Below are 23,299 nucleotides of genomic sequence, written 5' to 3'. Positions count from 1 at the left end.
CAACTGGTATATTATACATCCTGTATATAGTGATATGGAGCATGCTGGTATAACCTGGGTATCTCCTGTATATAATTATATATGTACAGCTGGTATAAGTTATACATCCTGTATATAGTGATATGGAGCATGCTGGTATAACCTGGGTATCTCCTGTATATAATTATATATGTACAGCTGGTATAAGTTATACATCCTGTATATAGTGATATGGAGCATGCTGGTATAACCTGGGTATCTCCTGTATATAATTATGTATGTACAGCTGGTATAAGTTATACATCTCCTGTCTATAGTGATATGGAGCATGCTGGTATAACCTGGGTATCTCCTGTATATAATTATATATGTACAGCTGGTATAAGTTATACATCCTGTATATAGTGATATGGAGCATGCTGGTATAACCTGGGTATCTCCTGTATATAATTATGTATGTACAGCTGGTATATTATACATCTCCTGTATATAGTGATATGGAGCATGCTGGTATAACCTGGGGATCTCCTGTATATAATTATATATGTACAGCTGGTATATTATACATCCTGTATATAGTGATATGGAGCATGCTGGTATAACCTGGGTATCTCCTGTATATAATTATATATGTACAGCTGGTATAAGTTATACATCCTGTATATAGTGATGTGGAGCATGCTGGTATAACCTGGGTATCTCCTGTATATAATTATATATGTACAGCTGGTATATTATACATCCTGTATACATGATGCTCGTTTCCATTGTTGTTCTCTGTCTTGGGACGTCTTCTGTTAGTTCCAGTTTATTGGAGCTTCTTAGAAAGACTTTGAGCTCCTGTCATCTTATCTGGAGGATTTGTTGGTCACATCGTGTCCTGATCTCGTATTACCGGAGGCGTTGGGCAGCCGTGTTCCTCCAAGTCTCTTGTGTCCTCAGCTGGAGGTCTTATTATGTCTTAGAACATTCTGCAGGATGTAAAAACATTGACTGATTGGTGATTATCGGGGGACCCTCAGCGTCCAATCAGTAATTCCGCTTTATTAGGCCTCATGTACATGGGAGCCCGCAGCGGAATCCGCCCCTGCCCGCGGCCGAGGACACTGCGTTACCTGTCCGGCTCTGCTGTGTGCTGTCCAGGTCTTCTATTTCCGGTTTTGCGCATGCATGCGGAAGCAGTGGTCGGCGCTCCGGCGCGCATGCGCAGTACTCTTTTAAAAAAATGTACTCCTGCTGTGCCGCGGAATCCGCGGCCCTTCTGCAATTCAATTGCGGACGGGCTGTGGATCGGACGGCTTCAATTGACTTTAATAGAAGCCGTTCGTGTGGAATCCGCAGTGAAATGGAGCACCAAAAGGTCGGCAAATCAGATCTGCATGCTTTATTTCATTTGCGGAAGCCCTTGTATCCCTAAGGGCGGCTTGATTTGCGGATCTTCTGGGCGGGGCACCCGCAAACCAAACCCGCCCGTGGACATTATCCCGTATCGGTAGAGGAGTCGAGCCGATGCCTTATTGGTCAGTGCTGCTGTATGGCGGATGTCATCATCAGCGCCAGTGTTCATACTGATGAAATCTCCGGCTCAGGATCCTCCAGACTGTTATAAGAGTTCGGCGACGGGTTGGGGGGCATCTTTATACACCTCATGGATTATCTCCTCTGCCTTTCAGGTCTGGCACAAGGCTTGTTTCCACTGTGAAGTCTGCAAAATGATCCTGTCCGTCAACAATTTTGTCAGTTTCCAGAAGAAGCCGTTCTGCCAGGCGTAAGTCGGGGGTCTTCATATTAAGGGTCACAGTGTTTTTGACTGTCCTCCTCACCAGACAATTGGTCAGGGGCTTCTGCTAATTTACATGAGAGTGGCAACTTTTGGAGGACCCCTGGGCATAACAGGGCAGGTTCACATGTACTGTCATTGGGGATTCAAATGTTGACAACATTCTTACTGCCTGCAGCCACCACTAGGGGGAGCTCAGGAGATACTTAATACTGTATAAACAGCCACCACTAGGGGGAATCAATAAAGCATAGAACTCAATAATTAATTCAGTATATAGTAATCCCCTGAGCATCCCCTAGTGGTGGCTGTATATATAGTAATCCACTGAGCATCCCCTAGTGGTGGCTGTGCATATAGTAATCCCCTGAACTCCCTCTAGTGGTGGCTGTATATATAGTAATCCCCTGAGCTCCCCATAGTGGTGACTGTATATATAGTAATCCCTTGAGCATCCCCTAGTGGTGGCTGTACATATAGTACTTCCCTGAGCTCCCCCTAGTGGTGGCTGTATATATAGTAATCCCCTGAACTCCCTCTAGTGGTGGCTGTATATATATTAATCCCCTGAGCTCCCCATAGTGGTGACTGTATATATAGTAATCCCCTGAGCTTCCCCTAGTGGTGGCTGTACATATAGTAATCCCCTGAGCTCCCCATAGTGGTGACTGTATATATAGTAATTCCCTGAGTTCCCCCTAGTGGTGGCTGTATATTTGGTAATCCCCTGAGCTCCCCATAGTGGTGGCTGTATATATAGTAATAACCTGGGCTCCCCCTTGTGGTGGCTGTATATATAGCAATCCCCTGAGCTTCCACTAGTGGTAGCTGTATATATAGTAATCCCCTGAGTCCCCCCTAGTGGTGGCTGTATATATAGTAATCCCCTGAACTCCCCCTAGTGGTGGCTGTATATATAGTAACAACCTGGGCTCCCCCTAGTGGTGGCTGTATATATAGTAATCCCCTGAGTTCTCCTAGTGGTGGCTGTATATATAGTAATCCCCTAAACTCCCCCTCGTGGTGGCTGTATATATAGTAATCCACTGAACTCCCCCTAGTGGTGGCTGTATATATAGTAATAACCTGGGCTCCCCCTAGTGGTGGCTGTATATATAGCAATCCCCTGAGCTTCCCCTAGTGGTGGCTGTATATATAGTAATCCCCTGAGTTCCCCCTAGTGGTGGCTGTATATATAGTAATCCCCTGAACTCCCCCTAGTGGTGACTGTATATATTGTAATTCCCTGAGCTCCCCATAGTGGTGGCTGTATATATAGTAATCCCCTGAGTTCTCCTAGTGGTGGCTGTATATATAGTAATCCCCTAAACTCCCCCTCGTGGTGGCTGTATTTATAGTAATCCAATGAAATCCCCCTAGCGGTGGCTGTATATATAGTAACAACCTGGGCTCCCCCTAGTGGTGGCTGTATATATAGCAATCCCCTGAGCTTCCCCTAGTGGTGGCTGTATATATAGTAATCCCCTGAGTTCCCCCTAGTGGTGGCTGTATATATAGTAATCCCCTGAACTCCCCCTAGTGGTGACTGTATATATAGTAATTCCCTGAGCTCCCCATAGTGGTGGCTGTATATATAGTAATAACCTGGGCTCCCCCTAGTGGTGGCTGTATATATAGTAATCCCCTGAGTTCTCCTAGTGGCGGCTGTATATATAGTAATCCCCTGAGTCCCCCCTAGTGGTGGCTGTATATATAGTAATCCCCTAAACTCCCCCTCGTGGTGGCTGTATATATAGTAATCCAATGAGCTCCGCCTAGTGGTGGTTTCTGGCAGGGCTACACTATGTCAGGGCCTCCTGTATGTCAGTCGGGGCTTCCTTTATATTCATTAGGACCTCCAGTATATTATTCAGGGCCTTCTGCATATTAGTAATGGCCTCGTTATGCAATTGCATCCTCCAAATTTAATGACAGCGAATGGAAACCATTTCAAACGGAGACCAAATGTTAATATCGTTGGGCTCTATTTTAGCAGTTAAAGTGGGAATTAGGTTTCCAATTCTTCAGATGGAACTTCAGGATGGCGAGGCGGAGTGTAGGTACTGTGGTGCTTTGTAGGTACTCTGGTGCCCCCTACATACTGTGGTGCCTCCTATGTACTGTGGTGCCCCCTACATACTGCGGTGCCCCCTGCATACTGCGGTGCTCCCTACATACTGTGGTGGTCCTACGTACTGGGGAGCTCCTTAGGTACTGTGGTGCCCCCCTACGTACTGTGGTGCCCCCTGCATACTGCGGTGCTCCCTAAATACTGTGGTACCCCTATGTACTGCGGTGCTCCTTAGGTACTGCAGTGCCCCTCTACATACTGCGGTGCTCCCCAAATACTGTGGTACCCCTACATACTGCGGTGCTCCTTAGCTACTGCAGTGCCCCTCTACATACTGCGGTGCCCCCTACGTACTGCGATGCTCCCTACGTACTGCGATGCTCCCTACATACTGTGGTGCCCCTACATACTGAAGTGCTCCCTACATACAGTGGTGGCCCTTCGTACAGTGGTGCCCCCCACGTACTGCGATGCCCCCTACATACTGTTGATATATTATATTAATAAACATGAAAAATTGCAACATTGTTTTAGCAATTTACATTAAATAGAAGTTCAGAAGTTTAATCTGCTGGGCAGAGCTCCGTGTGTTATGGGGCTCATTCACATGAGGGGATTTGTTCAGCATAATATGCTGTGAATAAACCCGTGGATTTCACAGGAGCGTATTTTTTTCACACAATGTTTGATTACATAAAAAAATACGTGGCACGACCTATTTTAGTGCGTATTACACACCGCAGAGGGCGGTGAAGAGAATGGCATGGCGTGAATACGCTGTGAATATGCAGGAAACGTGTGTATTCCGTACACATTAACACCCTCATCTTTGCTCTAATCTCCACCGCCATCCTCACTGCCTGCCTCTACACCTTCCTTCTACACCCCAATGCACTTCATCCACATCAGACCCTCCATGTTCTTCTCACCCATGCACGACTCTCACACACTCCTCACCTTCCTCAAATGCCTCCATCCCCACCAAGAAACAACACAGCCTCCCTCACAAATCCCACAATCACCTACTCACCTGCGCTACCCTACTAAGTTTAGCTGCGAGGGACATCTCCCCCAACCCCAGCCCACCCTGTACTGCTTCCAGACAAAACCTTCCCCAACCTACACCCACACACACCCCAAGCCCGAACTTTAGCCTGCGCAAACCCCCACTGTCCCCTTCAATTGCGCCCTTTGGAACTCTGAATCTGTGTGCAACTATGCTTCTGTCTCATCCCATTTGTACTGCATACCGATACCTCCCACTGCTGACCTTTGGCTTCCATCCACTACACTTCCATTTGTATTGCATACCATGACTTCCTGATTACAACTCCTGGCTATTCTGACTACTCTCCAGTGACCAGCTCGGCTACTACACCTGCGGCTTCAATCCAGCGTTGGTAAGATGCGACACTAAACCTCCTCGACCTGTCTGCTACGTTTGACACTGCTGACCATGACCTCCTCCTCACTTGGATTGGCACATTCCAAAAAAATTGAAGGAAGTACAGCGCCTGATTGGTTTTGCGAATTTCTACAGATAATTTATCAAGGACTTCTCAAAAGTTCTCTCTCCCATCACCTCCCTCACAAAGAACGTGCACACGTTGTCCTGGTCCCCAGAAGCACAAACCACTTTTGAGAAACTACAGAATCTATTTACTTCAGCACCAATACTGATCCAACCAAACCCAGAGTTGCCTTTAGTCATGGAGGTCGACGCCTCCGAATCCGCGGTGGGAGCCATTTTGCCACAGCGAATGGGAGATAAGATGCAACTACACCCTTGCATTATCACCTGCAGAGAAAAACTACAATGTTGGAAATAAGGAGCTTCTGGCCATCAAGGTGGCTTTCACCAAGTGGAAACACCTCCTGGAAGGAGCTCATCACCCAGTGACGGTTCTTACTGACCATAAAAAATTAGGGTTCCTCCGCACTGCCTAGAGGTTATCTGCGAGACAAGCATGGGTCTTGTTCTTCTTCAGGTTTAATTTCATTGTGTCCTACCGCCCAGGTTCCCAAAATGGCAGATGCATTGTCTAGGATATGTGCAGAGTCTGAAGAGAGGGCAAATACAGAACACACAATTCTGTCCCCCAAACATTTTTTGGGCATCCTACACTCTGAAGACGTACTAACAAAGCTTAAGGGAGGATACGAAAAGGACCCGTTCCTGAGATGTCCTTTAAAGGATGTGAAGCTTTCCTCTACAGAGGGGCTTTGGAGGCGAGAACACCAACTGTATGTTCCTGAGGCTGGTCGACTCGAAGTCCTTAAATTAGTCCACGATTCCAAGCTGGCCAGTCAACTGGGGTCACAAAGACTTCAGAACTTCTAGTTCGTTCCTTCTGGTGGCCTGACTGCAGGAGGAATGTGAAAAAGTATGTAATCTCTTGCGAGATATGTGCTCGGAACAAGATGCCATGAGCTCGACCTCTGGGTTTGCTACAGCCCCGTCCAGTCCCATCCAGACCCTGGGGATCTATATCCATGGATTTTATAGTGGATCTGCCCCCCTCAAAAGGGATGACTACTGTCCTTGTGGTCGTGGATTGACTTACGAAGACGACCCACTTCATCCCCATAGAGAAGATTCCCACCGCTGAGCACACTGTGATGATCCGGGAAGTTGTCCGATTACACAGAATTCTGAATGATGTGGTCTCTGACAGAAAGAACAAATCAGACTCTGGAGCAATATCTCCGCAGCTTCATCTCCCATCTACAGGATGACTGGGTGGATTATTTGTCAACAGCAGAGTTCACCTACAACAATGCTCAACACAGTTCATCCGCCCAGAGCCCGTTCTATTCCAACTACAGTACACATCCCGTGTTTATTCTTGGCCTTCCCATCAACACTTTGGTCCAACGGTTAACCATAGACTGACGGCATTAGCAGAAACGCAGAAGCAACTAAAAGAAACCTTACAGGAAGCCTAGAATACCTATAAGAAGATGTCCGACCATCATCACCAAGCAGCACCTGCCTTCCAGGTTGGAGAAAAGGTGTGGTTATCCTCCAAGAACCTGAAGGCACACGTCCTCTCTCCCAATCTTGGGCAAAGATTCTTAGGACCTTTCCCAATTGTAGCAAGGGTCAGCAAGGTGGCATTCCGACTGAAGTGCCCAGGCAGCCTGAGGATTCACCCTGTCTTTCATATTTCCCTACTAAAGCCATTTCATGAGAATACTTTTTGGGTCAGGACGAGTTTGTGGTAGAAAAGATTCACCAGACTTCAGATAAGTAAAATACCTTAAGAGAAATAAAATACCTTGTGAAGTGGCAAGGGTATGGGCCAAAGGAGAACTCGAGGAAGCCAGAGAAGAATGTGCATGCCCCAAGACTCAATAGGGAGTTCCACAGGAGGTACCGCTGTAAGCCAGCCCCTGGGACATCCGGAGGACATCCTGAAAGAGGGGGGGGGGGCTGCTGTCAGGACTTGAACGAGAATCTCTTGTACTACAAGCACTGACCCTTCTTATACAGCCATCCAGCTTGGGAACACTTTCCCTGCATAACTCTCAGCCTTGTTCTCTGATCCCAGTCATCTAGCCCCGCCTCCTGGTCCTGACCCCGCCTCTTGCCTTGATTGTATCTCCTAAAAAAACTAGCTTTGCCACTCCCTCAGTGCGTGATTATTGTGCTCCAACAGCCCTTGATCAAGCTCCTCATCCTCCGGCTCCTCTATAAGCATACAGATACCTACTGCTGCTGAACTTTGGCTTCCATTGACTACGCTTCCATCTCATCCATTTGTACTGCATACCGTTACTTACCGATAACGACTCCCGGCTATTCTGACTACTCTTCAGTGACCGACTTGGGTACTACACCTGCTGCTCCAATCCAGATGCGACACTAATCCTCCTCGACCTTTCTGCTGCATTTGACACTGTCGACCATGACCTCCTCCTTAATATGCTTCGCTCCATCGGCCTAAAGGACATTGCTCTCTCCTGGTTCTCCTCCTACCTCTCTGACTGCTCTTTCGGTGTCTCCTTCGCTGGTTCTATCTCCTCTCTGCTTCCCCTCGTTGTTGGGGTACCCCAGGACTCCGTTCTCGGCCCCCTTCTCTTCTCTTTATCTACACAGCCCCAATCTGACAAACCATCCACAAATTTGGTCTCCAATACCATCTCTATGCTGACGACACCCAACTATACACCTCCTCTCGTGAGATCTCTGAACCATTCCTCCAAAATATCACCGACTGTCTGTCTGCTGTTTCTAACACTATGTCCTCCCTTTTTCTCAAATTTAACCTCTCAAAAACTGACCTCCTTGTCTCTCCGCCCTCAACAAGCCAACCGACCTCCCTCAACATCTCCATATCAGTATCTGGCAACGCCATAACCCCCCGACCGCACGCCCGCTGCCTTGGGGTAACACTGGACCCAACCTCACCTTTACCCCCCATATCCAATCTCTGGCCTGACCATGCCACATGCAGCTCAGGAATACTGCTAAAATCTGTCCGTTCCTCATTACGGACACGCTAAAGACGCCCTCATCTACTCCCGACTCGAATACTGTAACTCGTTGCTGATCGGCCTCCCTGCACCAGACTCTCCTGTCTCCAATCCATACTAAATGCGGCAGCCAGGCTCATCTTCCCATCCAGCCGTTAGGGTGGACACCCACTTGCGTTTTTCTTGCACGTTTTTTTCACACGGTTGTCAATGGGACTTTCTAATGTTAAAACCATCACAAGTTGGTGCTTTGTGTGATTTTTGTGCGATGCGTTTTTTAACATTAGAAAGTCCTATTGACAATTGCGTGAAAAAAACGTGCAAGAAAAACGCAAGTGTGTGGGCGCCCTTACTCAGACGCCTCCGTACTATGCCAGTCACTGCACCAGCTGCCCATCCACTGCAGAACTCAATTCAAACTCCTCATCCACAAAGCTCTCCATGGTGCCGGGCCACCATACATCACCTCCCTCCTGTCCGTACACCACCCAGCCTGCACACTCCGATAACACATTTCATGCCCCTCTAATATGAACCTCACACGCTCACCTACAGGACCTCTCTAGAGCTGCACCCATCCTCTGGAACGCTCTACCCCAAAACATCTGGACAATCTCCAACACACAAAATTTCAGCTGTGCCCTTCAAAGAAGCATACCAACTCTCCTGATTTAGTCCCCCGCCCTCAAATTACGCTCTCCTGTACACTACATGCCCCACATTTCCTGTACCACCCTGCCCTGATTGAGCTCCCCTGTGCTTCGAAAGTGCTGCAGAATAAGTTGGTGCTATACAAATAAAGCCTATTATTATATTATTTGCACAGCAAATACATGGGCCCATTTGTGCCACCTGTAGGAGGAGCACACCATGTACATATACTGTATATACAGCCACAACAAGCGGGAACTCACTGTATACAGATATATACAGCCATCACTAGGGGAAGCTCACTGTATACAGCCACCTGTAGGAGGAGCACACCATGTACATATACTGTATACACAGCCACCACTAGGGGGAGCTCACTGTATACAGATATATACAGCCACCACTAGGGGAAGCTCACTGTATACAGCCACCTGTAGGAGGAGCACACCATGTACATATACTGTATATACAGCCACCACTAGGGGGAGCTCACTGTATACAGATATATACAGCCACCACTAGGGGGAGCTCACTGTATACAGCCACCTGTAGGAGGAGCACACCATGTACATATACTGTATATACAGCCACCACTAGGGGGAGCTTACTGTATACAGATATATACAGCCACCACTAGGGGGAGCTCACTGTATACAGCCACTTGTAGGAGGAGCACACCATGTACATATACTGTATATACAGCCACCACTAGGGGGAGCTCACTGTATACAGATATATACAGGCACCACTAGGGGGAGCTCACTGTATACAGCCACTTGTAGGAGGAGCACACATGTACATATACTGTATATACAGCCACCACTAGGGGAAGCTCACTGTATACAGCCACCTGTAGGAGGAGCACACCATGTACATATACTGTATATACAGCCACCACAAGGGGGAACTCACTGTATACAGATATATACAGCCACCACTAGGGGAAGCTCACTGTATACAGCCACCTGTAGGAGGAGCACACCATGTACATATACTGTATATACAGCCACCACTAGGGGGAGCTCACTGTATACAGATATATACAGCCACCACTAGGGGGAGCTCACTGTATACAGCCACCTGTAGGAGGAGCACACCATGTACATATACTGTATATACAGCCACCACTAGGGGGAGCTCACTGTATACAGATATATACAGCCACCACTAGGGGGAGCTCACTGTATACAGCCACCTGTAGGAGGAGCACACCATGTACATATACTGTATATACAGCCACCACTAGGGGGAGCTTACTGTATACAGATATATACAGCCACCACTAGGGGGAGCTCACTGTATACAGCCACTTGTAGGAGGAGCACACCATGTACATATACTGTATATACAGCCACCACAAGGGGGAACTCACTGTATACAGATATATACAGCCACCACTAGGGGAAGCTCACTGTATACAGCCACCTGTAGGAGGAGCACACCATGTACATATACTGTATATACAGCCACCACTAGGGGGAGCTCACTGTATACAGATATATACAGCCACCACTAGGGGGAGCTCACTGTATACAGCCACCTGTAGGAGGAGCACACCATGTACATATACTGTATATACAGCCACCACAAGGGGGAACTCACTGTATACAGATATATACAGCCACCACTAGGGGAAGCTCACTGTATACAGCCACCTGTAGGAGGAGCACACCATGTACATATACTGTATATACAGCCACCACTAGGGGGAGCTCACTGTATACAGATATATACAGCCACCACTAGGGGGAGCTCACTTTATACAGCCACCTGTAGGAGGAGCACACCATGTACATATACTGTATATACAGCCACCACTAGGGGGAGCTCACTGTATACAGATATATACAGTCACCACTAGGGGAAGCTCACTGTATACAGCCACCTGTAGGAGGAGCACACCATGTACATATACTGTATATACAGCCACCACTAGGGGGAGCTCACTGTATACAGATATATACAGCCACCACTAGGGAGAGCTCACTGTATACAACCACCTGTAGGAGGAGCACACCATGTACATATACTGTATATACAGCCACCACTAGGGGGAGCTCACTGTATACAGCCACCTGTAGGAGGAGCACACCATGTACATATACTGTATATACAGCCACCACTAGGGGGAGCTCACTGTATACAGATATACAGCCACCACTAGGGGAAGCTCACTGTATACAGCCACCTGTAAGAGGAGCACACCATGTACATATACTGTATATACAGCCACCACTAGGGGGAGCTCACTGTATACAGATATATATAGCCACCACTAGGGGGAGCTCACTGTATATAGATATATACAGCCACCACTAGGGGGAGCTCACTGTATACAGATATATATAGCCACCACTAGGGGGAGCTCACTGTATATAGATATATACTGCCACCACTAGGGGGAGCTCACTGTATACAGCCACCTGTAGGAGGAGCACACCAAGTACATATATTGTGTATACAATCACCACTAGGGGAGCTCACTGTATACAGATATATACAGTCATGACTAGGGGGAGCTCACTGTATACAGCCACCTGTAGGAGGAGCACACCAAGTACATATAATGTATGCACCACTAGGGGGAGCTCACTGTATACAGCCACCTGTAGGAGGAGCACACCAAGTACATATACTGTATATACAGCCACCACTAGGGGGAGCTCACTGTATACAGCCACCTGTAAGAGGAGCGCACCAAGTACATATACTGTATGCACCACTAGGGGGAGCTCACTGTATACAGATTTATGTAGCCACCACTAGAGGCAGCTCCCTGTATACAGATCTATACAGCTACCACTAGGGGGATCTCAGGTATACTCTGTACAAATAAGTTTTTGTCTCTCCTTTAGGCACAATCCTAAGATTAACACCTTCACCAGTGTATATGAGACGCCTGTCAATATCCATGTGAAGAAACAGTCGGAGACGTTCAGCGAGGTGAGAATACAGGAGACTGACTTGCTGGGGTGTGTAGTCCTACAACTGGAATAGATAGATGTCTGCCCGTGGTATACGTGACTCCTATTGTACAAATTACACAGTAATGCACATGACAGCACCTAGTGGACACCTGCGGTACTGCAGCTAGGATATCACACTGGGAGGGGAGGAGGGTAAATACCCGTCTGGTTTCTTTCATAGCGACTGTATAAGTATTCACCCAGCTTTCCCAGACCCTGATATTACTAAGAAGCAGCTTGGAAGAATCCTTAAGACTCTGACAGAAGACGACTTGTCTATTGTCTCGGGTTTGACTCCGTACTTTCCACCCTTCACGACATTCCTGACTTTCGCTGTGACCCCGGTGTTTGCCGTGACAGCTGCGAATAGTCAGACATAATAAGGTAAAGCTGCTCCCCTCCGGCGGGATTATGTTCCAGAATGTTCTGCGGTATTTACTCTATTTCGGTGACTCGGCCGTGACTTGAGCGCGGTTATTTAAGGATCTTTCAGTAAAGCGGTTTCCTTCCTGGCTCTGCGCGGCTGTCGCTGTCACTCACCGTCCACGCGGCGGGTTATCATGTGTACGCGCTGGCACAGCTGGAGGTCCGAGTGTCTGTAAAAGGCGAGGGCTTCACCGCGACAATCTGCAGACCGCAGAGGTCACATGATCGCTGAGATACCGGACAATTTCATCCAAGGTTTGACGCGCTGACTTTGTGTATTAACATAGATTTACTGATCAGAAGCCAAGGAAAGCTGGGTGACACCAACCCCGGAAAAGCTGGAATCGCGGCCATATTGGTTGTCACTTAGGAAAGGTAGAGCCGAGAAAGAGGGAAACGCTTCAGCCACGTTATCTGATACCTTTAGGTTAATGTGCCGTTCAGGATCCAAGAAAAGCGGTTTAACAGCGGCCATCTTGGTTGTCATCCGGCTTTTCCAGGAAATATCAAAGTTATATGTTTTTTTTTTTAACTACCTTTAAAAAGTAAAAAAAAACCTTTTAACCAGTGGCTTTGCGTCGTATTCTGAGTCGCAGAACGTCTTCTGCTGGTCCCTGGAGATCGGGCCGAGCGACGGCTGACGGGGCGGAGTGCCGCAGTGCGCTGGACAGAAAGTTTAATCTTTGTTTAATGAGAAGTTCTGCCACTTTCTGATTGGCCGGTCTCACAGAACGGATTTGAATTGCAGATTGCACGATCGTGTGATCCGCGGTAATACGCTGCTCAGTCACATGGATCACGCCGTTCCGCTCCCATTAGCGGGTCAGAATTGTGTAATCCGATCATGGAGGATAACACGCAGCATGTTCTGCCTTCTGCGGAATCCGTGACCACGGAGCCCATTGCGCTCCCTGGCAGAGGATACACCCGGAGCCCATATGCATTTACATTGTGGACGGCAGTCGGTTCCCCGCATCATCGCTAAATACTAACAAAATAAAGCTGCACTGCAGATGACGGCCGGCGGGGGCACACGGCCATATGCAATACAATTACGTGCCATACGCAGGGTCACTGGCCGGGCTCACAGCCGGAATACGCCGCAGGCCTCTCATACGCAGGATCTGACCCTGTTGTGTGAGCCCGGCCAGAAAAACCGCAGCAGCAGAAATCTCTCTCCTGATTTGTTACAATTGCTCTGGATGAGGCGCCTGTGGTCCGCGGTCGCTTTGGATGAGGCGCCTGTGGTCCGCGGTCGCTTTGGATGAGGCGCCTGTGGTCCGCGGTCGCTTTGGATGAGGCGCCTGTGGTCCGCGGTCGCTTTGGATGAGGCGCCTGTGGTCCTCGGTTGCCTTGGATGAGGCGCATCGGGTCCGTGGTTGCTCTGGAGGAGGCGCCTGTGGCTTGCGGTTGCTCTGGATGAGGCGCCTGTGGTCCGCGGTTGCTTTGGAAGAGGCGCCTCGGGTCCGCGGTTGCTCTGGGTGAGGCGCCTGTGGTCTGCGGTTGCTCTGGAGGAGGCGCCTGTGGTCCGCGGTTGCTTTGGATGAGGCGCTTGTGGTCCGTGGTTGCTTTGGAGGAGGCGCCTGTGGTCCGCGGTTGCTCTGGATGAGGCGCCTGTGGTCCGTGGTTGCTTTGGATGAGGCGCCTGTGGTCTGCGGTTGCTCTGGATGAGACGCCTGTGGTCCGCGGTTGCTCTGCAGGAGGCGCCTGTGGTCCGCGATTGCTTTGCAGTAGGCGCCTGTGGTCTGTGATTGCTTTGCAGTAGGCGCCTGTGGTCTGCGGTTACTCTGGAGGAGGCGCCTGTGGTCCGCGGTTACTCTGGAGGAGGCGCCTGTGGTCCGCAGTTGCTCTGGAGGAGGCGCCTGTGGTCCGCGGTTGCTCTGGAGGAGGCGCCTATGGTCCGCGGTTGCTCTAGGAGAGGCGCCTGTGGTCTGCAGTCGCTTTGCAGGAGGCGCCTGGGGTTCGTGGTTGCTTTGGATGAGGCACCTGTGGTCTGCGGTCGCTTTGGATGAGGCACCTGTGGTCCGTGGTTGCTCTGGAGGAGGCGCCTGTGGTCCGTGGTTGCTCTGGAGGAGGCGCCTGTGGTCCGTGGTTGCTCTGGAGGAGGCGCCTGTGGTCCGCGGTTGCTCTGGAGGAGGCGCCTATGGTCCGCGGTTGCTCTGGAGGAGGGGCCTGTGGTCTGCGGTTGCTCTGGAGGAGGGGCCTGTGGTCTGCGGTTGCTCTGGAGGAGGTGCCTGTGGTCCGTGGTTGCTCTGGAGGAGGCGCCTGTGGTCTGTGGTTCCTCTTGAGGAGGCGCCTGTGGTCCGCGGTCGCTTTGGATGAGGCGCCTGTGGTCTGCGGTCGCTTTGGATGAGGAGCCTGTGGTCTGCGGTTGCTCTGGATGAGGCGCCTGTGGCCCGCGGTTGCTCTGGATGAGGCGCCTGTGGTCCGCGGTTGCTTTGCAGGAGACGCCTGTGGTCCGCGGTTGCTTTGCAGGAGGCGCCTGTGGTCCGCGGTTGCTTTGCAGGAGGCGCCTGTGGTCCGCGGTTGCTCTGGATGAGGCGCCTGTGGTCCGCGGTTGCTCTGGATGAGGCGCCTGTGGTCCGCGGTTGCTTTGCAGGAGGCGCCTGTGGTCTGTGGTTGCTCTGGAGGAGGCGCCTGTGGTCCGTGGTTGCTCTGGAGGAGGCGCCTGTGGTCCGTGGTTGCTCTGGAGGAGGCACCTGTGGTCCGCGGTTGCCTTGGATGAGGCGCCTGTGGTCCGTGGTTGCTTTGCAGGAGGCGCCTGTGGTCTGCGGTCGCTTTGGATGAGGAGCCTGTGGTCTGCGGTTGCTCTGGATGAGGCGCCTGTGGTCCGCGGTTGCTTTGCAGGAGACGCCTTTGGTCCGCGGTTGCTCTGGAGGAGGCGCCTGTGGTCCGTGGTTGCTCTGGAGGAGGCGCCTGTGGTCCGTGGTTGCTCTGGAGGAGGCGCCTGTGGTCCGCGGTTGCTTTGCAGGAGGCGCCTGTGGTCCGCGGTTGCTCTGGAGGAGGTGCCTGTGGTCCGTGGTTGCTCTGGAGGAGGGGCCTGTGGTCTGCGTTGCTCTGGAGGAGGTGCCTGTGGTCCGTGGTTGCTCTGGAGGAGGCGCCTGTGGTCTGTGGTTGCTCTCGAGGAGGCGCCTGTGGTCTGCAGTTGCTTTGGATGAGGCGCCTGTGGTCTGTGGTCGCTTTGGATGAGGAGCCTGTGGTCTGGGGTTGCTCTGGAGGTGGCGCCTGTGGTCCGCGGTTGCTCTGGAGGAGGCGCCTGTGGTCCGTGGTTGCTCTGGAGGAGGCGCCTGTGGTCCGCGGTTGCTCTGGAGGAGGCGCCTGTGGTCCGTGGTTGCTCTGGAGGAGGCGCCTGTGGTCCGCGGTTGCTCTGGAGGAGGCGCCTGTGGTCCGTGGTTGCTCTGGAGGAGGGGCCTGTGGTCTGCGGTTGCTCTGGAGGAGGTGCCTGTGGTCCGTGGTTGCTCTGGAGGAGGCGCCTGTGGTCTGTGGTTGCTCTCGAGGAGGCGCCTGTGGTCTGCAGTTGCTTTGGATGAGGCGCCTGTGGTCTGTGGTCGCTTTGGATGAGGAGCCTGTGGTCTGGGGTTGCTCTGGATGAGGCGCCTGTTGTCCGCGGTTGCTCTGGATGAGGCGCCTGTGGTCCGCGGTTGCTTTGCAGGAGACGCCTGTGGTCCGCGGTTGCTTTGCAGGAGGCGCCTGTGGTCTGTGGTTGTTCTGGATGAGGCGCCTGTGGTCCGTGGTTGCTCTGGAGGAGGCGCCTGTGGTCCGCGGTTGCTCTGGAGGAGGCGCCTGTGGTCCGCGGTTGCTCTGGAGGAGGCGCCTGTGGTCCGTGGTTGCTCTGGAGGAGGCGCCTGTGGTCCGTGGTTGCTCTGGAGGAGGCGCCTGTGGTCCGCGGTTGCTCTGGAGGAGGCGCCTGTGGTCCGTGGTTGCTCTGGAGGAGGCGCCTGTGGTCCGTGGTTGCTCTGGAGGAGGCGCCTGTGGTCCGTGGTTGCTCTGGAGGAGGCGCCTGTGGTCCGCGGTTGCTTTGCAGGAGGCGCCTGTGGTCCGCGGTTGCTCTGGAGGAGGCGCCTGTGGTCCGCGGTTGCTCTGGAGGAGGTGCCTGTGGTCCGCGGTTGCTCTGGAGGAGGCGCCTGTGGTTGCTCTGGAGGAGGCGCCTGTGGTCCGTGGTTGCTCTGGAGGAGGCGCCTGTGGTCCGCGGTTGCTTTGCAGGAGGCGCCTGTGGTCCGCGGTTGCTCTGGAGGAGGCGCCTGTGGTCCGCGGTTGCTCTGGAGGAGGCGCCTGTGGTCCGTGGTTGCTCTGGAGGAGGCGCCTGTGGTCCGTGGTTGCTCTGGAGGAGGCGCTTGTGGTCCGTGGTTGCTCTGGAGGAGGCGCCTGTGGTCCGTGGTTGCTCTGGAGGAGGCGCCTGTGGTCCGTGGTTGCTCTGGAGGTGGCGCCTGTGGTCCGCGGTTGCTCTGGAGGAGGCGCCTGTGGTCCGTGGTTGCTCTGGAGGAGGCGCCTGTGGTCCGTGGTTGCTCTGGAGGAGGCGCCTGTGGTCCGTGGTTGCTCTGGAGGAGGCGCCTGTGGTCCATGGTTGCTCTGGAGGAGGCGCCTGTGGTCCGCGGTTGCTCTGGAGGTGGCGCCTGTGGTCCGCGGTTGCTCTAGATGAGGCGCCTGTGGTCCGTGGTTGCTCTGGAGGAGGCGCCTGTGGTCCGTGGTTGCTCTGGAGGAGGCGCCTGTGGTCCGTGGTTGCTCTGGAGGAGGCGCCTGTGGTCCGTGGTTGCTCTGGAGGAGGCGCCTGTGGTCCGCGGTTGCTCTGGAGGAGGCGCCTGTGGTCCGCGGTTGCTCTGGAGGAGGCGCCTGTGGTCCGTGGTTGCTCTGGAGGAGGCGCCTGTGGTCCGTGGTTGCTCTGGAGGAGGCGCCTGTGGTCCGTGGTTGCTCTGGAGGAGGCGCCTGTGGTCTGCAGTTGCTCTGGAGGAGGTGCCTGTGGTCCGTGGTTGCTCTGGAGGAGGCGCCTGTGGTCCGTGGTTGCTCTGGAGGAGGCGCCTGTGGTCCGCGGTTGCTCTAGAGGAGGCGCCTGTGGTCTGTGGTTGCTTTGCAGGAGACGCCTGTGGTCCGTGGTTGCTCTGGAGGAGGCGCCTGTGGTCCGTGGTTGCTCTGGAGGAGGTGCCTGTGGTCCGTGGTTGCTCTGGAGGAGGCGCCTGTGGTCCGTGGTTGCTCTGGAGGAGGCGCCTGTGGTCCGCGGTTGCTCTAGAGGAGGCGCCTGTGGTCTGTGGTTGCTTTGCAGGAGACGCCTGTGGTCCGTGGTTGCTCTGGAGGAGGCGCCTGTGGTCCGTGGTTGCTCTGGAGGAGGTGCCTGTGGTCCGTGGTTGCTCTGGAGGAGGCGCCTGTGGTCCGTGGTTGCTCTGGAGGAGACGCCTGTGGTCCGCGGTTGCTTTGCAGGAGGCGCCTGTGGTCCGCGGTTGCTCTGGAGGAGGCGCCTGTGGTCCGCGGTTGCTCTGGAGGAGGCGCCTGTGGTCCGCGGTTGCTCTGGAGGAGGCGCCTGTGGTCCGCGGTTGCTCTGGAGGAGGCGCCTGTGGTCCGTGGTTGCTCTGGAGGAGACGCCTGAGATCTGCTGTTACTTTGTTTCCACAGGTTAAGTATCGGGAGGAAGGAGAACGATTCAAGTCGGTCTTCCATTGGGACATGAATGGCGTGGAGCGCGATGAGAACTACAAGAGGGAACGTATGATGCAGCAGGTGTGCTCAGTGCGGGGGGCGCACACGCTCGGGGGGATGAGGGTCGGGCTCTGACATCCACAGTTTTTTCTTTCCCAGAATGCATATGAAGATGGTAAATCCTGGCTGTCCAATGTCGACCCGGACATGGTTCGCATCGAGCGCACGCCGACAACCCTAAATAATGTAAGACGCTCAGAGGTCCCCTCGCATCTGCTGGGGGGCTTATCAGACTGTACCGCTCATCACACTCTGCCGCTCATCACATAGTATCAGTTATCACACTCCACCGCTCATCATACCCCACCGCTCATCATATTGTACCGCTCATCATATTGTACCGCTCATCACACTAAACCGCTCATCACATAGTATCAGCTATCATACTTAACGGCTCATCATATTATACTGCTTATCACATAGTATCAGTTATCACACTATACCGCTCATCACATAGTATCAGTTATCATACTCTACCGCTCATCACACTTTGCCGCTCATCATATTATACAGCTTATCACATAGTATCAGTTATCATACTGTACCGCTCATCACACTAAACCGCTCATCACATAGTATCAGTTATCACACTATACCGCTCATCATACCCCACCGCTCATCACATTGTACCGCTCACCGTCTGCACCCCCTGAGACTCTAGTGCTCATCAAATCTGTTTCACAAATTCCTGTAAACTGGCGTATTGGTGCCGGACTATTGAACCTTCTGGATGATGAGTGGACAGAGCTGTCAGGACCGGCTGTGGCGGAACGCCCTATTTGTGGTGTTTCTGATTGGACGGCTTCCTGCATCATGGCGGCCACCAGACTCCATATAGGCACATTACTGCGATCACACGTGGCCGGTGTTATCAGTGACTCTCTGTATTACATATCATCCACTTCTCTGCCAGGAAGAGTATTCAGAGGAATATGAGCAGCAGACCAAGAAGGGAAGCTTCCCGGCCATGATCACCCCTGCCTACCAGACAGCAAGGAAAGCAGCGCAGCTGGCCAGCAACGTGAGTGCCAGCAACGTATATACAGGGCCCAGTATAGAGGACACTGAATACAGTATAGCGCCCCCTGCAATCCTATCATACAGTATAGTGCCCTCTGTAACTATATACAGGCAGTCCCTGCTATGACTATATACAGGGCACAGTATAGAGGTCACTGAATACAGTATAGCGCCCCCCTGCAATCTCATCATATAGTATAGTGCCCTCTGTAACTATATACAGGCAGTCCCTGCTATGACTATATACGGGGCACAGTATATAGAGGACACTGAATACAGTATAGCGCCCCCCTGCAATCTCATCATATAGTATAGTGCCCTCTGTAACTATATACAGGCAGTCCCTGCTATGACTATATACAGGGCACAGTATATAGAGGACACTGAATACAGTATAGCGCCCCCTGCAATCTCATCATACAGTATAGTGCCCTCTGTAACTATATACAGGCAGTCCCTGCTATGACTATATACAGGGCACAGTATATAGAGGACACTGAATACAGTATAGCGCCCCCCTGCAATCTCATCATACAGTATAGTGCCCTCTGTAACTATATACAGGCAGTCCCTGCTATGACTATATACAGGGCACAGTATATAGAGGACACTGAATACAGTATAGCGCCCCCTGCAATCTTATCATACAGTATAGTGCCCTCTGTAACTATATACAGGCAGTCCCTGCTATGACTATATACAGGGCACAGTATATAGAGGACACTGAATACAGTATAGCGCCCCCCTGCAATCCTATCATACAGTATAGTGCCCTCTGTAACTATATACAGGCAGTCCGTGCTATGACTATATACAGGGCCCAGTATAGAGGACACTGAATACAGTATAGCGCCCCCCTGCAATCTTATCATACAGTATAGTGCCCTCTGTAACTATATACAGGCAGTCCCTGCTATGACTATATACAGGGCACAGTATATAGAGGACACTGAATACAGTATAGCGCCCCCCTGCAATCTCATCATACAGTATAGTGCCCTCTGTAACTATATACAGGCAGTCCCTGCTATGACTATATACAGGGCACAGTATATAGAGGACACTGAATGCAGTATAGCGCCCCCTGCAATCTCATCATACAGTATAGTGCCCTCTGTAACTATATACAGGCAGTCCCTGCTATGACTATATACAGGGCCCAGTATAGAGGACACTGAATACAGTATAGCGCCCCCCTGCAATCTCATCATATAGTATAGTGCCCTCTGTAACTATATACAGGCAGTCCCTGCTATGACTATATACAGGGCCCAGTATAGAGGACACTGAATACAGTATAGCGCCCCCCTGCAATCTCATCATATAGTATAGTGCCCTCTGTAACTATATACAGGCAGTCCCTGCTATGACTATATACAGGGCACAGTATAGAGGACACTGAATACAGTATAGCGCCCCCTGCAATCCTATCATACAGTATAGTGCCCCCTGTAACTATATACAGGCAGTCCCTGCTATGACTATATACAGGGCACAGTATAGAGGACACTGAATACAGTATAGCGCCCCCCTGCAATCTCATCATACAGTATGGTGCCCTCTGTAACTATATACAGGCAGTCCCTGCTATGACTATATACAGGGCACAGTATATAGAGGACACTGAATACAGTATAGCGCCCCCCTGCAATCTTATCATACAGTATAGTGCCCTCTGTAACTATATACAGGCAGTCCCTGCTATGACTATATACAGGGCACAGTATATAGAGGACACTGAATACAGTATAGCGCCCCCCTGCAATCTCATCATATAGTATAGTGCCCTCTGTAACTATATACAGGCAGTCCCTGCTATGACTATATACGGGGCACAGTATAGATAGAGGGCACTGAATGCAGTATAGCGCCCCCTGCAATCTCATCATATAGTATAGTGCCCTCTGTAACTATATACAGGCAGTCCCTGCTATGACTATATACAGGGCCCAGTATAGAGGACACTGAATACAGTATAGCGCCCCCCTGCAATCTCATCATATAGTATAGTGCCCTCTGTAACTATATACAGGCAGTCCCAGCTATGACTATATACAGGGCCCAGTATAGAGGACACTGAATGCAGTATAGCGCCCCCCTGCAATCTCATCATACAGTATAGTGCCCTCTGTAACTATATACAGGCAGTCCCTGCTATGACTATATACAGGGCACAGTATAGAGGACACTGAATACAGTATAGCGCCCCCTGCAATCCTATCATACAGTATAGTGCCCCCTGTAACTATATACAGGCAGTCCCTGCTATGACTATATACAGGGCACAGTATATAGAGGACACTGAATGCAGTATAGCGCCCCCCTGCAATCTCATCATACAGTATAGTGCCCTCTGTAACTATATACAGGCAGTCCCTGCTATGACTATATACGGGGCACAGTATAGAGGACACTGAATACAGTATAGCGCCCCCCTGCAATCTCATCACATAGTATAGTGCCCTCTGTAACTATATACAGGCAGTCCCTGCTATGACTATATACAGGGCACAGTATATAGAGGACACTGAATGCAGTATAGCGCCCCCCTGCAATCTCATCATACAGTATAGTGCCCTCTGTAACTATATACAGGCAGTCCCTGCTATGACTATATACAGGGCACAGTATATAGAGGACACTGAATACAGTATAGTGCCCTCTGTAACTATATACAGGCAGTCCCTGCTATGACTATATACAGGGCCCAGTATAGAGGACACTGAATACAGTATAGCGCCCCCCTGCAATCTCATCATACAGTATAGTGCCCTCTGTAACTATATACAGGCAGTCCCTGCTATGACTATATACAGGGCACAGTATATAGAGGACACTGAATGCAGTATAGTGCCTCCCTGCAATCCTATCATACAGTATAGTGCCCTCTGTAACTATATACAGGGCTGTACTTGCTATGACTATATACAGGGCCCAGTATAGAGGACACTGAATACAGTATAGCGCCCCCCTGCAATCTCATCATACAGTATAGTGCCCTCTGTAACTTTATACAGGCAGTCCCTGCTATGACTATATACAGGGCACAGTATATAGAGGACACTGAATACAGTATAGCGCCCCCCTGCAATCTCATCATATAGTATAGTGCCCTCTGTAACTATATACAGGCAGTCCCTGCTATGACTATATACAGGGCACAGTATAGATAGAGGGCACTGAATGCAGTATAGCGCCCCCCTGCAATCTCATCATACAGTATAGTGCCCTCTGTAACTATATACAGGCAGTCCCTGCTATGACTATATACAGGGCCCAGTATAGAGGACACTGAATGCAGTATAGCGCCCCCCTGCAATCTTATCATATACTATAGTGCCCTCTGTAACTATATACAGGCAGTCCCTGCTATGACTATATACAGGGCCCAGTATAGAGGACACTGAATGCAGTATAGCGCCCCCCTGCAATCTCATCATATAGTATAGTGCCCTCTGTAACTATATACAGGGCTGTACTTGCTATGACTATATACAGGGCACAGTATATAGAGGACACTGAATGCAGTATAGCGCCTCCCTGCAATCCTATCATACAGTATAGTGCCCTCTGTAACTATATACAGGGCTGTACTTGCTATGACTATATACAGGGCACAGTATATAGAGGACACTGAATGCAGTATAGCGCCCCCCTGCAATCTCATCATACAGTATAGCGCCCTCTGTAACTATATACAGGCAGTCCCTGCTATGACTATATACAGGGCACAGTATAGAGGACACTGAATACAGTATAGCGCCCCCCTGCAATCTCATCATACAGTATAGTGCCCTCTGTAACTATATACAGGCAGTCCCTGCTATGACTATATACAGGGCACAGTATATAGAGGACACTGAATACAGTATAGCGCCCCCCTGCAATCTCATCATACAGTATAGTGCCCTCTGTAACTATATACAGGCAGTCCCTGCTATGACTATATACGGGGCACAGTATAAAGGACACATTGAAAAGAATATAGCGCCCTCCTGCAATCTTTCCATACAGTGCAGTGCCCTCTGTAACTATATACTATATACAGTGCAGTGCCCTCTGTAACTATATACTATATACAGTGCAGTGCCCTCTGTAACTATATACTATATACAGGGCAGTGCCCTCTGTAACTATATACTATATACAGGGCAGCTCTCCGAGTGATTACATATAGAACAGACCCCATATACGATGTATTATACACTTATATCCTCCATGGCAGGTGCAATACAAGCGCGG

The 23,299-nt window shown here is 50.9% G+C and overlaps 1 protein-coding gene across 1 annotated transcript in view; it reads left to right on the top strand.

The window, feature by feature from the left end:
- NRAP (nebulin related anchoring protein) overlaps nucleotides 1-23,299 on the top strand; it is a 121,746-nt gene that overhangs the window by 14,163 nt on the left and 84,284 nt on the right. The window contains exons 2-7 of the mRNA XM_066601467.1: nucleotides 1,653-1,747; nucleotides 11,813-11,900; nucleotides 17,954-18,058; nucleotides 18,137-18,223; nucleotides 18,951-19,058; nucleotides 23,283-23,299. The exon at nucleotides 23,283-23,299 is cut by the window's right edge and continues 88 nt beyond it. Of these exons, the coding sequence (XP_066457564.1) occupies nucleotides 1,653-1,747; nucleotides 11,813-11,900; nucleotides 17,954-18,058; nucleotides 18,137-18,223; nucleotides 18,951-19,058; nucleotides 23,283-23,299 (500 nt within the window). The remainder of the gene's footprint in view (nucleotides 1-1,652; nucleotides 1,748-11,812; nucleotides 11,901-17,953; nucleotides 18,059-18,136; nucleotides 18,224-18,950; nucleotides 19,059-23,282) is intronic.

Source organism: Eleutherodactylus coqui, chromosome 4 (assembly GCF_035609145.1).
Source record: "Eleutherodactylus coqui strain aEleCoq1 chromosome 4, aEleCoq1.hap1, whole genome shotgun sequence".
In the NCBI taxonomy this organism is placed as follows: Eukaryota; Metazoa; Chordata; class Amphibia; order Anura; family Eleutherodactylidae; genus Eleutherodactylus; species Eleutherodactylus coqui.
Note: the sequence above shows the minus strand (reverse complement) of the source record. Positions and strands in the feature narration are given on the sequence as shown.